Genomic DNA, 18,600 nt, shown 5'->3' with positions numbered 1-18,600 from the left:
GGGATTGAAACTGTGCCCCCAGCAGTGGAAGCACGGAGTCTTAAACAGTGGACTTCCCTCCAGAGAAGTCCCAAAATTTCCTCTTTTTTTAAGGGTACTAGTCAGATGAGGGCCCACCCTAGTCACCTCATTTTAATTTAATTACCTCTTTAAAGACCCTATGTCAGCATACAGTCACATTCTGAGGTGCTGGGGGTTAGGCCTTCAACACATGAATTTTGGGGGCACACCACTCAACCCATAACATTGCCTAAGCCACCTTTCACCAGTATGGGTTAGACTGTGTGTTTCAGTCTGTCACTTTTAGTATTATTGGATATTAAATGAGGCCTTTGTCCAATTCATTTGTTAAGCAAAGTTTTTAAAGATCAGAACATTTTTCTGCTTTGTTGAATATATAATTAGCATTAATTGTTTTTAAAAGTTCCCTGTCTGAGACTGGAAAGCTAATTTTCTGCCAAATGCTATCTGAACATATCACTTCTTCAATGATAGATAGCAAATATAATATGTGTATTTCAATATTCTATAGTTCTTGCTTGCAGACATTTCTGAAAACGTTATTTACTACCAAGGCTTCCAAACACAATTTGGAAGTTAATACCTAACATAGATAGTTTCCAAACATAGTTTTCTTCCTACTGCTCTCAGATCACCCACTTCATCAATCTTCCAGTATGTCTATAATTAAATAAGTGTGAATCCCAAGGCTGTAGAATCTAACAGTAGCTACCAACCTGTTAAGTGTGACATTTACTGCATTCTCAACATTTTGATTTTCCTGTCAGAAAGGAAAATCCTAGAATTCATTACGTTGGGATCCAGCACACACAGACAACTTGATTAAGTACAGTTCAAATGTTTAGCAGCTCACAAAGTGATTAAACTGAAGGATATTAGTAGCTAATCATATTCTTAAATTCATCTAAGCAATTATTTCAAGACTTATGGATATTAATTGACTCATTCCTTGGGAGGATGTGAAAACACAAAAGCTACCATATGTTTTCATTTTTTCTGTTTTTACAAGAGATACTGGCAAACTGCTATAATTGTTCTATTTGGAATTTGATTTGTAGTTCAGTTGGCATCTGGTTGTCTTTCATGTCATATAGCCCATGCTTACACAACATGCTCACTCAGAAAAGCCATAGGCTATAAATCTAGAATGTTAAATGTCTCTTGGAGAAACAGTTAAACTAATTCTTTTTTTTTTTTTAAAGACAGCTTTCCATCTTTATTATTATTATTATTATTTTTATTATTTTTTTATCTTATGGCTGTGTTGGGTCTTCGTTTCTGTGCGAGGGCCTTCTCTAGTTGTGGCAAGCGGGGGCCACTCTTCATCGCGGTGCGTGGGCCTCTCACTATCGTGGCCTCTCCTGTTGCGGAGCACAGGTTCCAGACACACAGGCTCAGTAATTGTGGCTCACGGGCCTAGTTGCTCCGCGGCATGTGGGATCTTCCCAGACCAGGGCTCGAACCCGTGTCCCCTGCATTGGCAGACAGATTCTCAACCGCTGCGCCACCAGGGAAGCCCCTTAAACTAATTCTTGATTTAATAGCATTCCCACAGCCAGAAAATTCATATGGCTTTGAGGTCAATTCCCAAAAGCTTAATACAAAACAAGATGAATCTTTTCATGAATCAGTAATTTTTATTTCAGCATTAGAGCACTGAGCCACAATATTGCCAGAAAATGTCAATTATTCGGTAATTCTACCTTATCAGTAATTTAGAAAAGTACCTGCTATTCAAGCAAAAAGTCATTAAGGATTGAACAACAGGATCTTAGAATACTGGTATAATTAGGACCAGTTGCCTTAGACCATCTAATTCAAACTTAAGTGAGTTTGAGCATAAGAATCACCCAGAGGGCTTCTAAAAACAGATTCTAGGTCTCACTCCAGAGTTTCTGATTCAGTAGGTTTGGAGTAGGGTCCCCAAATTTGCATTTCTAACAAGCTCTCAAGGGACCACACTTTGAGAACCACTGATCTCATTGAGTTTTTCCTTCTAAAATACGTATGTCAGCTGAGAGGACTTTTATTTTATAAAGAAAACCTTCTTGATCAATTTCTTACCTAGCTCAAAAGGAGACAAGAGCGATGGCTGCAGAGAACTTATTGCATGAAATACCTATACTCTGTACATCTACAGGGTCCTCTCCATGACCCAGTGAGATAGGGACTGTGGTAGCTATTAGGGAACAAATTAAGGAACTGAGAAGTCCAGTGACTCATCCAAGGTTACTCAGCCAGTAAATATGAGAACTGGGATTTGACCCCAGACAAAATGTGAGGTATTAACTGTATACTATTCTGCTTCCCAAGTAACAGAAAAGAACTTAATTGTGCTCATTAATCCATCAAGAATAATGACAATTAGGTGGTTTAGGCAGTTAAGGAAATGAAATATTTAGAAAAGCTCCTTTGCTGTGCTTTAAGTTTTCCTCTTTTGATCTCTAAGCCAGTTGAATGATGGTTTATGATTCATTAGCATGGATTCAAGCCTAATATATCTCTTACATAATACATCCTAAATTTGCCTATATGATATTAATGAGGAAGTGAAATATTGACTATAACCTTCATTTCAAAGATTATGTCAATGAAATATGCCAACAAAATGTTCCATTTCAAACAAACTGTATTAGTTGTTATTCTTTAATTGTAAGAAACAGAAACCAACCTGAGCTAACGTAGCTGAAAACGCAATGTGCAGAAACCAAGGGCAGGAATTTGTTCTGGCTTCAGGAAGAGACTAGAATAGGGAGTTGGAGAACATCAAGACTCTTTTCTCTCTGCTTTTTGTTTCATCTGTCTCTGTGTACAGACTATTCTGCATCCTTAGTTCACATGGAGAAATCTGGCCTCCCAACAAATCTTAAGTTTACATCCACAGGTCCAGCCCCTCTCAGAGATCAGTTGGCCATTCCCCAGTCCTAATTCTCAATTCGCAGTATAGAGAATCTGAATGAGTTTGTTTAGGATAAGTATCCTCCCATGGCCCAATCATTTCTAGCTATGGAAGCAGGGTCATTCAGTACAAATTTGACTGCCACTGTGCTTGGGACAGAGGAAGAAATCATTGACTTGTGAGGTAGGCTGACACTTAAAGAGGAGTCCACTCAGAAACTCTTCCAGTGGTTGATACACTGCTCTCTATCACAAGATACTTACAGTTAGGTGTAGATCAAGATTGTAATGTTCCTGACCTATCAAATTAGCAGAAATGTGGAAAGCAATACACACTGATGATGAGGCTGAAGAGAAACAGCCACTCATACATTAGTTGTGGGAGTGCACAAAGGTACAAGCCTGATGTCAAAACCTACCAAAAATACAGATGCGTTTACCTTCTAAGCAAGCAATCCCACTTCTGGGAATCTATTCAACAGGGCTCAAGAGGAATAGCCCAAGAGCATAGGTGTTTTCAGATTCTAGACTTTCAAAAGATAAATCAAATCATGGACAAAGGATACTTTATTGCAAAATCAAAAGATAAAAAACCACCCACTCTCCCATCCCTTTACTCCAATAATTAAATGTAGCCAGTCTTGGAAAACACATGCTCTTATATCCCCTACATCAAAAGAAAAATTACGTTCAATTTTTAGAGCTATTCATTTATAGGCCACATTTTATGACTGCTGCTATTTCATACTGTGAGGTTAAAACTGCTCCCATATAAAACTGATGTGATCTAGAGGGAAATTGTTCCAAAAATATCTAGTCCCGCTTGTATATGGTGTTGGGGACTGTATTGATCACCTCTCTCTGCAACATAGCCTTGTATAATAACACTAACATGAAAATACTTTATCTAAGTGACAAGCAAATGATATGGAAAAAATTGCAGTCAATAATTTCATGCACATCAACTGAATCCTTGGAAAAAATCCAAGTAAAGAACACGGTTTTAAATCAATCATTTATCCTCTTTTTCTCCACAGTTCATCTCTTCTCACATTGCAGGCTTTAAAAGTGAAATGTTTGAGGAGCTCCTTAAGCACCTTTGCCACTGTGCAGATGAATTCAGGGAGGTTATAAAAACTGACATGCGGAGACAGATGTTTGCTGAACTCTTCTTGCATTGTGACTGTGGGAAGGTAAGGTAAGACCCTTAAAGCAGTGCTTCTCAAACTATTTGTTATGAAGGACCTGTTGTTAGGTTGTTGTTGGTGGTGGTGATGTTTTTAATATCCAACCTGTTGTGGACTGGTAATGAAAATGGATTACTAGGAGGGAAAAAGGACATACAAAATACAATTCACGTTTTATTATCAGATTCAAATCTGATTTATTATCACTTTCTCAAGTTGCTATAACATTCTAGATGCTATTCTCAATTTCTACCTTTCTCATCACAGATTACCTCTCGAGTGGCACTGTATTTCATGATTTATAACTTGTCCCTATGTTTCTTTCCCATTCTTAAGAATGGGTTGCTTAGAATTGTTTTTGCTTACTCTCTTTGCTGGTGGCTTCCTATAGAAAAGAACTGCTGGGAATAGAAAGCCTACCACATTTTATTCTGCTTCTTAAAAACAAGAAACATTTATATCAAAAAGTATTTCTAGAAATAGGATTTGGGAAGGCACTAGTGTGCCAGGATACCAAATGGATTTGCAAAAATAGATACAAACTTTACTGAAATATATTTGTTTATGAACCTTATGTTTATTTGTTTGTATCCCCATGTTCCTGAAAAGATTTAAGGAAGCTTATAAGAATAGATAAAATGCAACAAAATAACATAGATTAAAAGTAGGATGAAAGAAGAAAAAAATAAGAGGCAGGATACTAAGTGAAGCTGGGAACAAAGCCCAAAATGCATACCAGAATGACCTAAATATTTGCTCTGGTTGTCTACAGGTCTGAATCTAATCTTCCTAGTAGTGAATGTGAAAGGGAAACATGACGAAACACACTATTGACAATGCTTTTAAGATAAATATAAACTGGAGCTAAGAAGAAGTGCAGAAATTTGGGATAAAAAGTATAGTCAGGAGTTTCTTCTGAAAGTACCCATTAAAGGGGCCCTATGTGATGAAGTGAACATCTTTATGCTGGACTTATAATAAGTGAAAAAACGACTTTATTAGAACAGTTTCTTTTTTTAAAAAATATATTTATTTATGGCTGTGTTGGGTCTTCGTTGCTGCGTGCGGGCTTTCTCTAGTTGCAGTGAGTGGGGGCTACTCTTCGTTGCAGTGTGTAGGCTTCTCATTGCGGTGGCTTGTTGTGGAGCACGGGCTCTAGGCACATGAGCTTCAGTAGTTGTGGCACGAGGGCTCAGTAGTTGTGGCTTGCGGCTCTAGAGCGCAGGCTCAGTGGTTGTGACACACAGGCTTAGTTGCTCCGCGGCATGTGGTATCTTCCCAGACCAGGGCTCGAACCTGTGTCCCCTGCATTGGCAGGTGGATTCTTAACCACTGCACCACCAGGGAAGCCTGGAACAGTTTCTTAAAACCACCTTACATGTAGGTAAATGATACCACACCTGACTGCAATTCAGAAAAAGCAGTTCTTAAAGGAGCCAATGCATTACAGTCTAGGTTCTCAGATACCTGCTAATTTGGCTTAAGTCAGGAATATATTTTATAAAATCTGAAATGTCTATGTGTCTTTCAGGCAATCCTTGAAAATTGTTTCTTTTAACAGAGCTAATAATAAATATTGGGTAACATGGGTCAAGATTTTACTCCCTAACAAATGCCTGGAGAACAACTATCCTCTGTTGGCCAATTTAATACCAACTCATGTGTAGTACAAAACATTACCTCACATAGTGGGATATCCCACACAGTGGGATAATATTTAGAAAAATAACTCAGGTTTGCTTATGCTTTTTGCTTTTCTTCCCATCATTCAAACAATAGTTATGTGCTGATCTTCGAAGGAAGGTAGATACAGTCTAGAGTAAAGAAGTTAATTGAGTTTCTGAATATTTTCAATGAGGAGCTGAGACAAGAGTTCAAAATCCTCTACTTTCAATTGAAAATTCTGGGATCTTGAGAAAGAATGGAGAATCATAGAGTGAAGAAGAATGCAAAATATGACATCAAAGCACTTCTTCTGTCAGTGGGAAGTTGTGACCAGCTGATGGGAGAAGGAGGTTGGAGGGGATGTGACTACTGCTTAGGGGTTGCCTGGATCCCTAAGTCAGAGTTAATATCTGATATTACACTCTTATACCCCAACCAGGGTTGTATGTTGAAGGCAACATTGTAGACACTTAGAAATTCCAAGTAGGTTGAGGAGAAATTTAAGAACACCAGGGCTTATGCATCATTTCCTGGGTGTAGCTCAGAGACTGCAAGCTTCACTGAGAAGTCCTGAATGCAACATGGCACTAAAGAGGAAGGTTAGACACTGCAGAAGGAGGGGTCTAGGTGGATGAGCCTGAGGGTAGTCCCACTCCTGTGGCTAGAGGAAAGATAATGAGTGTTCCTAAATACCTGTGTGTAAAGGAGGTGGGTGTGCAGAGAATATGACAGTAAAAGTTCTGGAAGTACCCCCAGGAAGTGTCCAACACTTGAAGTTGGGACAAGGAGAACCATGGGCATTAACAAAAAACACCAAAAAAAAAAAAGGCCCACTTCCAAATGATTCAGTGGGATGAACTCCATATGGTCAGAATCAACAAGTACTACTGGCACTGAACTAATTGCCCCTTTATTTGATGGTAGGACACTATGTAAGCCCCCAAAGAAAAATGGGCAAAGGACATGAACATAGAATATGTAGAATCACTGCATACTCAACAGATGAGCAAAAACATTTTAAAATGACAATACCGAAAAATAAATAAATAAAACAAAATGATAATACCTATTGCTGGTAGGGATAGAGGAAAAGTATTTTCTCAAACTTTCCTGGTGAAAATTTAATAGTATAGTATCTTTGTAAAGCAATCTGGATTATACCTATTTAAATAAAAAATACACACATCCTTCAACCAAGTGATCCCATTCCTGAAATTTTTATCCCAAAGAAATAAAAGCACCAGTAGATAGAAAGTACATGTACAAGGATGATTCCTGTGGCACTGTTTACACATGAAAAAGAGAGAGAGAGAGGGAGAGATAAAGGGAATGTTTATCTGTAGGGAAATGTTTTTTATTTTTTATTTTATTTTTTTTATTTTTATTTATTTATTTATTTATTTATTTATTTATTTTTGGCTGTGTTGGGTCTTCGTTTCTGTGTGAGGGCTTTCTCTAGTTGTGGCAAGCGGGGGCCACTCTTCATCGCGGTGCATGGGCCTCTCACTATCGCGGCCTCTCTTGTTGCAGACCACAGGCTCCAGATGCGCAGGCTCAGCAGTTCTGGCTCACGGGCCCGGCTGCTCTGCGGCATGTGGGCTCTTCCCAGACCAGGGCTCGAACCCGTGTCCCCTGCATTGGCAGGCGGACCCCCAACCACTGCACCACCAGGGAAGCCCGGGAAATGTTTTTTAAATGATGGTACATCTACATCTTGGAATATCATGCAGCCTTTATACAAATTGAATAGATCTACACCAGCTGACTTGGAGGATTTTTATACATTATTAATGAGTGAAAAAAGTTAAAGATGGAGAAATGTATGTCATAAAATCCCATTTTTGTAAAGCAAACAAGGACATAAACCATATGGGTACATATATATAGGTACACATGTTTGTATATCTATAGCTACCTGAGCCTAGAGAAATGTTTATAACAAGACATGTAGTTAACTGGAATGAGGCTCAGGATCCACCATTCAGAGTGGTCCTTAAAGGCAGAAAGTCTCCTCTGAGATATTTATTCAGTTGAAGTTTTCAGAATTAGGTACAGCATTAAAAAAAAAAAAGCAATACTAGTTCTTAGTCAGAGGATTCTATTAAAAATATATATTGGGTCTTCCCTGGTAGCACAGTGGTTAAGAATCTGCCTGCCAATGCAGGGGACATGGGTTTGAGCCCTGGTCTGGGAAGATCCCACATGCTGCAGAGCAACTAAGCCCGTGTGCCACAACTACTGAGCCTGTGCTCCAGAGCCCGTGAGCCACAACTACTGAAACTAGTGAGCCACAACTACTGAAGTCCACGCACCTAGAGCCCGTGCTCCGCAACAAGAGAAGCCACCGCAATGAGAAGCCCGCGCGCAGCAATTAAGACCCAATGCATCATGTTTGGTAAGTGCAATCATTGTTGCTTTTGTTGTGGTCATCCATGTACAAAAAAAAAAAAAAAAGAGATTTGCAAAAATGTAAAACAATGTCATTATTATAAATTTCTTTAATTTGTAAAAATATAGTTATTGTTCATAAAAATTATGTAATTTACGTTAACTTGCAATGGAGTCTTTGTTATTTTAAAATATATTAATAAGTATTTAGATTTTTCTCAGTTATAATTTATAATAAAGTATGGAAAATATCAGAATATAGAAACAACAACAACAAAAGACCCAATGCAGCCAAAAATAGATAAATTAATTAATTTTTAAAATACATATATATATTTTATATATATATATGTATATATATATGGAGCCATGCTTTGTTGAGTGAGGAGCAGTGATCTTTTAAGTGTTAGCCAGGATCTTGAATCCACAGTGCCATCCACTAGCTTCTTGTTTCCACCAGCCATGTTCCAAATTGAACCCCTAGAGATAAAAAATATATATGTGTGTGAAATTAAGACTTTACTACATAAGATTAGCATGAAATTAGACACTGAAGAAGAAAATATTAGTAAACATAAGGACATAGCAATAGAAACTATCCAAACCGAAGCAGAAAGAGAGAGAAAAAGAAAATGCCTGAGTGGTTATAAAAGACTTTTCTCCTCATTTAAAATGTTATTTAAATGATCATTTACTCTTTGAAGCAAAACTAATAATGTATTGTGAAGTTTATAATATATGTAGAAGTGAAATGTATGACAACAATAGCAAAAATAATGGATGGGAGAAAATAGAAATAAGTTTCTTACATTAGGCATAAAGTATATAATATTATTTGAAAGTAGACTGTGATAAGATAAAGGTGCGTAATGTTAAATTTTATAGCAATTACTAGAAAAAAGAGAGGCATAGCTATTAAACCAATTGTGGCAATAATGTGGAATATTAAAATATAATCAAAAGAAGGCAGGAACGGGACTTCCCTGGTGGTGCAGTGGTTAAGAATTTGCCTGCCAATGCAGGGGACACGGGTTCGAGCCCTGGTCCGGGAAGATCCCACATGCCATGGAGCATGTGTGCCACAACTATTGAGCCTGAAAGCCAAAATTACAGAGGTTGCGTGCCACAACTACTAAAGCCCGCACGCCTAGAGCCCCTGCTCCGCCACCGCAACAAGAAGCCCGCGCACCACAGCAAAGAGTAGCCCCCGCTCTCCTCAACTAGAGAAAGCCCACGTGCAGCAACGAAGACCCAACACAGCCAAAAATAAATAAATAAATAAATTTATTTTTTAAAAAGGCAGTAAAAGAAGCAAAAAAAATAAGGAGGAGAGAAAGAGGAAGAGGAAGAAGGAGAAGGAGGGGGAGGAGGAGGAGAAGAAGAAGGGGAAGGGGAAGGAGAAGAAGAAGGAGAAGGAGAAGGAGAAGAAGAAGAAGAAAGAAGGAAGAAGAAATGGGACAAAAACAAACGAAAACCCAGGTAGCAAGATGGTCTATTTAAAGCTAACCATAGTGATAATTATTTAAATGAATATGGGCTAAACACTTCAGTCTAAAGACAGAGATTGTCAGGCTGGATAAGACCAATGTAAAGATACAAATAGTTTAAAAGTAAAGGTATGGAAAAAGATATATCTTTTGGCTACATTAGTATAAGACAAAGGAGCCTTCAGAACAGGAGTATTACCAAGGATTAAGAGGGCTATAGTATAATGATAAAGGGGTCAATTTGATAAGAAGACATAATAATTCTAATTGTCTATACACCTAATAGAGTTTCAAAGTACATGAAGCAAAAAATGACAGAACTGCAATTATAATTGGAGAATTAAACACTACTTTCTTAGCAGTTGATAGAACAAGTAGACAGAAAATCAGCGAGGATATAAAATACTTCAAAAATGCTGTCAACCAACTTGACTTTGAGTGTTATAGAACATTTCAACTCAACAACTGCAGAAAAACATACTTTTCAATTGCACTTGAAACATTCACAAAGATGATCACATGCTATACCATGAAACAGATCTCGATAAATTTAAAAGAATGGAAATCACACTGTGTACGCTCTTTGACTACAGCAGAATTAAGTTAGAAATCAATAACAGAAAGATAGTTGGAAAATCCCCAAATATTTAGAAACACTTCTAAATAACCCATGAGGGAAAAAAAATCACAGGAGAAATTAGGAAATATTTGAAACTGATAACTAAAACACACTGTAATAAAATTAGAGAAATGCCACTAAAGAAGTGCTTAGAAATTTATAGCTTTGAGTGCTTATATAAGAAAATAAGATCAGTCTAAAATAAACAAATGGGACCTAATTAAACTGAAAGCTTTTGCACAGCAAAGGAAACCATAAACAAGACAAAAAGACAACCCTCAGAATGTGAGAAAATATTTGCAAACGAAGCAACGGACAAAGAATTAATCTCCAAACAGTTCATGCAGCTCAATATCAAAAAAACAACAACCCAGGGCTTCCGTGGTGGCACAGTGGTTGAGAATCTGCCTGCCAATGAAGGGGACACGGGTTCAAGCCCTGGTCCGGGAAGATCCCACATGCCACGGAGCAACTAGGCCCGTGAGCCACAATTACTGAGCCTGCGCATCTGGAGCCTGTTCTCCGCAACAAGAGAGGCCGCGATAGTGAGAGGCCCGCACACCACGATGAAGAGTGGCCCCCACTTGCCACAACTAGAGAAAGCCCTCACACAGAAACGAAGACCCAACACAACCAAAAATAAATAAATAAATAATTTTTAAAAAACAAAAAAACAAAAACAACAACCCAATCAAAAAGTGGGCGGAAGGAACTTCCCTGGTGGCACAGTGGTTAAGAATCTGCCTGCCAGTGAGAGGACAGGGGTTCAATCCCTGGTCCGAGAAGATCCCACATGCCTCGGAGCAACTAAGCCAGTGTGCAACAGCTACTGAGCCTGCGCTCTAGAGCCCGCGAGCCACAACTACTGAGCCCATGTGCCATAACTACTGAAGCCCGCGTGCCTAGAGCCCATGCTCTGCAACAAGAGAAGCCACTGCAATGAGAAGCCCACGCACCGTGTGGAAGAGTAGCCCCCATCGCCCCAACTAGAGAAAGCCTGCACGCAGCAACGGAGACCCAACACAGCCAAAAATAAATAAATAAATAAATGGGCGGAAGACCTAAATAGACATTTCTCCAAAGAAGACATACACATGGCTAAGAGGCATATGAAAAGATGCTCAACATCACTAATTATTAGAGATTTGCAAATCAAAACTACAATGAGGTATCACCTCACACCGGTCAGAATGGCCATCATCAAAAGATCTACAAACAAGGTTTCCCTGGTGGCACAGTGGTTAAGAATCCACCTGCCAATGCAGGGGACACAGGTTTGAGCCCTGGTCTAGGAAGATCCCACATGCTGCAGAGCAACTAAGCCCATGCACCACAGCTACTGAGCCTGCACTCTAGAGCCCACGAGCCACAACTACTGAGCGCACACACCACGACTACTGAAGCCCACGCGCCTAGAGCCTGTGCTCCGCAACAAGAGAAGCCACCGCAATGAGAAGCCTGCGCACCACAACAAAGAGTAGCCCCCCCCTCGCCACAACTAGAGAAAGCCGGCACGCAGCAGTGAAGATCCAATGCAGCCAAATAAATAAATAAATAAAAATAAAATAAATTAAAAATAATCTACAAACAATAAATTCTGGAGAGGGAGTGAAGAAAAGGGAACCTGCTTACACTGTTGGTGGGAATGTAAATTGATACAGCCACTATGGAGAACAGTATGGAGGTTCCTTAAAAAACTAAAAATAGAACTACCATATGACCCAGCAATCCCACTACTGGGCATATACCCTGAGAAAACCATAATTCAAAAAAGACACATGTACCCCATTGTTCATTGCAGCACTATTTACAATAGACAGGTCATGGAAACACCTAAATGTCCATCAGCAGAGGAATGTGTAAAGAAGATGTGGTACATATATACAATGGAATATTACTCACCCATAAAAAGGAACGAAATTGGGTCATTTATAGATGGACCTAGAGTCTTTCATACAGAGTGAAGTATGTCAGAAAGAGAAAAACAAATATTGTATATTAATACATATATGTGGAACCTAGAAAAATAGTACAGATGAACCTATTTCCAGGGCAGCAATAGAGATGCAGATGTAGAAAATGGACATGTAGACACAGTCAGGGAGGGGAGGGTGCAATGAACTTGGAGATTAGATTTGACATAAATACACTACCATGTGTAAAATAGATAGCTAGTGGGAACCTGCGGTATAGCACAGGGAGCTCAGCTTGGTGCTCTGTGATGACCTAGATGGGTGGAGTGGGTGGGGGTGGGAGGTCCAAGAGGGAGGGGATATATGTATACATAAAGCTGATTCACTTCCTTGTACAGCAGAAACTAACGCAACATTGTAAAGCAATTATACTCCAATTAAAAACAAAAATTAAAAAAACAAGAGCAGTCTAAAATCAGTGATCTAAGCTTCCATCTTATAAAGCTAGAAAAAGAAAAGCAAAACCAAATAAATGCAAAGTAAATAAAAAGGAAGAAATGATAAAGAAATCGGCAAAAATCAATGAAATAAAAAACAAAATACAATTGTGAAAATCAAAACAAAAGCTGGCTCTTTGAAAAGATTAATATAATTGATAAACCTCTAGGTAGAGTGATCAAAGAAAAAAGAGAAGAAACAAATTACTGATATCAGGAAAGAAAGAGCACTACAGAGCCCACAGACATTAAAAAGACAATGGGGGGGGGACTTTCCTGGCAGTCCAGTGGTTAAGATTCCACCCTTCCAGGACTTCCCTGGTGGTCCAATGGTAAAGAATCCGCCTTCCAATGCAGGGGATGCGGGTTCAATCCCTGGTATTCGGGGAGCTGGGATCCCACATGCCGCGGGGCAAGTAAGCCCGCGCCACAACTACTGAGCTTGCGTGCCTCAACGAGAGAGCCCATGTGCTGCAAACTACAGAGCCCACGCGCTCTGGAGTCCGTGCACCACAACTAGGGAGAGAAAACCTGCACGCCACAATTAGAAGACCCTGCGCCACAACTAGAGAGAAGCCCGCATGCGGCAAAGATCCCGTGTGCCTCAACTAAGACTGGATGCAGCCAACAAAAAAAGGAAAGAAAGGAGGGAGGGAGAAAGGAAGGAAGGAAGGAAGGAAGGAAGGCAGGGAGGGAGGGAGGGAGGGAGGAAGGAAGGAAGGAAGGAAGGAAGAAAATAAATAAGAAGACTCCGCCCTTCCACTGCAGGAGGTATGGATTCAATCCCTGGTCGGAGAACTAATATCTCTCATGCTGTGTGACATGGCCCAAAAATATTTTTTTAAGAAAAGTTTTTTTAATAAAATAAAAAATAAAAAGACAATGAGGGAACATTATGAACAACTTTATGCCAATAAATTTGCCACTTAGATTGAGTGGACAAATTCTCTGAAAGACACAAATTACCAAGTCTGACTCGAAAGGAAATAGAAAACCTAGATACTCTCATATATATAAAGAAATTAATGTCATTAAAAACCTTTCCACAAACAAAACTCCAGGCTAAGATGGCTTTACTGCTGAATCCTAGCAAACATTTAAGGAAGGAATAATTCCAGACCCACACAAAGTCTTCCAGAAAATAGAAGCGAGAACATTTTCCAACTCATTTTATGTGACCATCATTATTCTGATATAAAAGCCAGATGAAACTATCTCAAGAAAAAAAAAAAAAAACCTGTAGGCTAATATCTTCCATGAACCAGATACAAAAATCTTTAAGTTAATTTTAGCAAATTAGTTCAGCAATATATTAAAAAGGTAATATATTAAGATCAAGTGGAGTGTAATCCAGGGATGTAAGATTGGTTTAATATTCAAAATTCCATCAAGGCAATTAACCATATTAAGAAACTAAAAAAAGAAAAACTATATGGCCATCTGACAAAATTCAACACACATTCACGATTTTTTTAAAAAACCTCTCATCAAACTAGAAATAGAATTTTTTTCAAAATGATAAGGAGCATCTATGGAAAGCCTACAGTTATACTTAATGGTGAAAAAATTAATGATTTCTTCCTTATATCAGGGACAAGGCAAGGATGTCCACCCTCACCCCTTTTATTTAACATTGTAGTGGAGGTACTAGCCAGTGAAATAGGCATGAAAAGAAAAAGAAATCCTCTTTATTCAAGATTACATGATCTTCTATGTAGAAAATCCTAAGGAATATAAAAATTGAATTCACTAGAACATATACATGAATTTAGTAAGGCTTCAGGACGTAAGGTCAATACATACAGATCAATTATATGTCTATATACTAGCAATGAGCAATTGGAAAATGAAAATTTTAAATGCCTAAATCACATACATGAAATACAGATAAATGAAACAAAGTATATACAATACCCATAGATTGAAAACTACCGAACATTACTGAGAGAAATAAAAAACCTAATTCATTGAAGAGACCAGTCCTCATTTCTCTCAGAGACCATACTCATGAATCAAAAGACTCACTATGTTTAGTCAGTTCCCAAATTGATCTATAAATTCAACACAATTCCGATCCAAATCCTAGTAAGCTCAATTATAGAAATTGACAAGACTAATTTTAAAACGTTCATGAATTTCAAAGGATGCAGAGTAGCCAAAATAATTTTGAAAAAGAACAAAGTTGGAAAATTTACACTAGCTGATTTAAGGATTTAATATATATCTACAGAAATCAAAACAACATGGTATTGGCGTGAGAATAGACAAATAGATCAGTGGAACCAAATAGTAAGAAATGTAACCACATGTACATGGTCAGTTGATTTTCAACAGAGGTTCCTAGGATAATCTTTTCAACACATGGTGCTGGAAAAACTGGCTACCGACTTTGGGGTGGGGGGGGCGAGTTGTACTCCAAGCTTTACCTCACACCAAACATAAAAATAAGCTTGAAATTGCCTTTAGACCTAAATGTTTAAGGTAAAATCACAACTTCCAGAAGAGAACCTTAAAGGAATATTTGATAAAATGGACTTCACCAAATTTAAAATTCTGTTCTCTGAAAGACACTATTGAGGAAATGAAAAGACAGCTATAGACTGGGATAAAATATTTGCAATAGATTTAATGACAAAAGTTGTGTGTCCAGAGTGTATAGAGGACTCCTACAACTTAAGGAAACAATCTAATCAAAATGCCATAGATTTTTTTTTTTTAACTTTCAGGAAAGAAGATATATGTATTTCCAGTAAGCACATGCAGATATGTTCAATGTCAATAGTCATAGAGAAATGCAAATTAAAACCACTATGAGATAAAAATTACACCCACTAGAGTAGCTAAAATTAAAAAGCCTGACAATACCAAGTGTTGGTAAAGATGTAGAGCAACCAGAATTCTCATACATTGCTGATAGAAATGGAACAACCACTTTGGAAAACAGTTTGGTGGTTTCTTTCTTTTTTTTTTTTTTTGGCCACACCGCACAGCTTGCAGGATTTTAGTTCCCCAACGAGGGATTGAACCCGTGCCCTGGGCAGTGAAAGCACGGAGTCCTAACCATTGGACTGCCAGGGAGTTCCCAGTTTGGTGGTTTCTTAAAAAGTTAAACATATACTTACCATATGACCCATCAACCAGCAATTCCACTCCGAGTTATTTACCTAGGAGAAATAAAATGGAATGAGAGAAATCTGAACATATGTATACCCAAAGACTTGTATTTAATGTTCTTAACAGCCTCATTCGTAACAGCTCGAAACTGGAAACAACCCAGATGTCCATAACTTGTGGATAAACACACGGTAGTATAGCCACACAGTGGAATTACTACTCATCAATGAAAGAGAATGAACTACTGATATATACAATAACGTTGAGGAATTTTAAAAATATTATGCTAAGTGAAAGAAGGCAGTCACAGAAGAGAACACACTACATGATTTAATTATATGAGAATCTAAAACACAGAAAACTAATCTACAACAGTAGAAAGCAGGTTGGTAGTTTTCTGGGGCCATGAGTAGAGGGGACTGATTGCAAAGTGGCACAAGAGAACTTTTGGTTTCATGAAAATGTTCTTTCTCTTCATTGTGGTGGTAGTTACTTGGGTATATACACTATCAAAACTCATTAAACTCTACACTGTTTTAAAAGATTTTTTTGACGTGGACTGTTTTAAAAGTCTTTATTGAATTTGTTACATTATTGCTTCTGTTCTATATTTTGGTTTTTTGGCCGTGAGGCATGTGGGACCTTGCTCCCCGACCAGGGATCCAACCTGCATCCCCTGCATTGGAAGGCGAAGTCTTAACCACTGGACCGCCAGGGAAGTTCCTGAACTGTACACTTTAAATTGATGCATTTTCCTGGATGTAGATTATGCTTCATTGAAATTGACCAAAAAATCCAAAAAGTGTTCATAATAGTCAAAAACTAAAAACAATACAAATGTACATCAACAATAAAATGATTAAATACATTTTCATATATATATTCATACAGTAGAATATTGTGTAGCAATGAAACAAGAATTACAGTCAAATGAAACATGAATAACGTTCACAGATAAAATGTTGAACAAAGAAAGACACAAAAGGTCATATATTATATAACTCCGATTATATGAAATTCAATAACAGATAAACTAATCTATAGTGATAAATATCAGAATAATAACTACCTTTGGGGGAATTATTGACTAACAGAAACCATGAAGGAGCCTTCTAGTGATGATAAAAATGTTCTATATCTTTATCTGAGTAATGTTTACACAGTAGATAGGTAAACATTTATTGTGCTAAACACTTAAGATGTATACCCTTTATTGCATACTTATTATTCCTCAATGAAAAAAATTTTAAATGATCACTTATGGTTGCTTGAGATGAAGTTCCTTGGGCTTTAAGAGACCAAGTGGCTGCTGCATTTTATCATAATTGTAATAGTGCTGACTACAAGGGCTGTCGGTGGTTGAGCTTCATCTCACTGCATTGGAGAGGTTATAGAAAGTAAAAGACAAGCTCAGGGCTTTAAATGCTCAGCTCAAGTTGCAGTCACAAAACCAGAAAATGTCCATGATGACTCTAAAGGAATCTCTATTTCTTGTAGCTTCAGAGCAGATACAGATTAAAAAAAAATCAGCCCCCAAGTTTAATGGGACAGAATGAAAACATAAGCCAAATTCATAAGTCTCTCGTGTGGAAGTCAGCACATTGCTTGGAAAATAGAGGGATCCTGAGACTTGGAATGGTTACATTTGGATGGAAGCTGAGACTTGTGCCACGAACCTCCCTAAAGACTCCCTTGGCAGCAAAAGCAATCCCTTCTCTCCTTTTTTTGAGGATATAAGCTTTTCTTTCCTTACAGAACCTATAACTTCACTTGGGGCAATTAGCTCTTTTCCTTAAGGCCCACCTGTGTATCATCCATTGCCTTTAGACCCAAAAGTCAGATCTCAGCATGCCTCACGAGGACTAGTCAAATCTGTAGAGAAAGGTGATTGTTAGTATTCCAGGAGAATAGCAAGTTTTTTGCTAATTCATAGCAGCAGAAACTTGGGGAACATGTGTGGGAATTGATTATAAAAAATTTTTTTTTGGCCATGTCATGTGGCATGTGGGATCTTGGTTCCCAACCAGGGATCAAACCTGTGCCCCCTGCAGTGGAAGGTAAAGTCCTAACCACTGGACCGCCAGAGAATTCCTGATTTTAAAACTTTTAGACTTAGGAGGATGGATATAACTTTGGATTAGCCCAGATTTATCAATATCATTATACTTAGAAGATTTGCTAAGCAGTAATATTTTTAGTATCTTGGAAATGGTTTTAACAGTTTTCTTGGTAGATTAACTATAACCTTGACTCAAATACAGCCTACATTCAATGAGATTGAGATGCCAGAGCCTTCATGGCATGCTATAAAGGAATAAATCCAAAGGCTTGTAAAATTGACGAAGTTGATTTCTTATAGGTAGCCTACCCATATTCACCTTCATCCTATTCCCCAAGAGTGCCCAGATGACAATCCCTGAGAAATCCATTAATAACGGGAGCACTAACATCCCTAAAAAGCTCTTTGGTAGCTGTCCTCTGTAGGTTGGGAATGATGGTAGGAGTTAGTGGCATTGAAGTGAGCTTTCTGGTTTCAAGGAACTGATGGGATTCCTAGAAGACAAGTGGCATTTAACTGCCAGAGATAGAGTCTACTGGTCAAAGTTAATATCATAGATAAATGGTATTTTGACTTAATGTCCAAGGTTAAAGGCCATATTATAATAGGCCTTATTTGTCTAGGACTCATACTGTGGGTTTTTACCTAGTTCCTGAACATATGATTGGAATTACCACAATGAACAGCAGAAAATAAAGTGGCCATATGAATGTTTTGACTCATAGATTTTCTGTAGTGATCATGATTTTCTT

The 18,600-nt window shown here is 38.1% G+C and overlaps 1 protein-coding gene across 1 annotated transcript in view; it reads left to right on the top strand.

Moving 5' to 3' along the window:
- The window catches only part of EFCAB5 (EF-hand calcium binding domain 5), a 113,874-nt gene that overhangs the window by 63,924 nt on the left and 31,350 nt on the right, over nt 1-18,600 (top strand). Inside the window, exon 9 of the mRNA XM_057536276.1 lies at nt 3,957-4,112. Coding sequence (XP_057392259.1) covers nt 3,957-4,112 — 156 coding nt within the window. The remainder of the gene's footprint in view (nt 1-3,956; nt 4,113-18,600) is intronic.

This window comes from Balaenoptera acutorostrata, chromosome 20 (assembly GCF_949987535.1).
Source record: "Balaenoptera acutorostrata chromosome 20, mBalAcu1.1, whole genome shotgun sequence".
Classification (NCBI taxonomy): Eukaryota; Metazoa; Chordata; class Mammalia; order Artiodactyla; family Balaenopteridae; genus Balaenoptera; species Balaenoptera acutorostrata.
The sequence above is the reverse complement of the archived record's forward strand: the minus strand, read 5'-3'. Positions and strand labels throughout refer to the sequence as shown.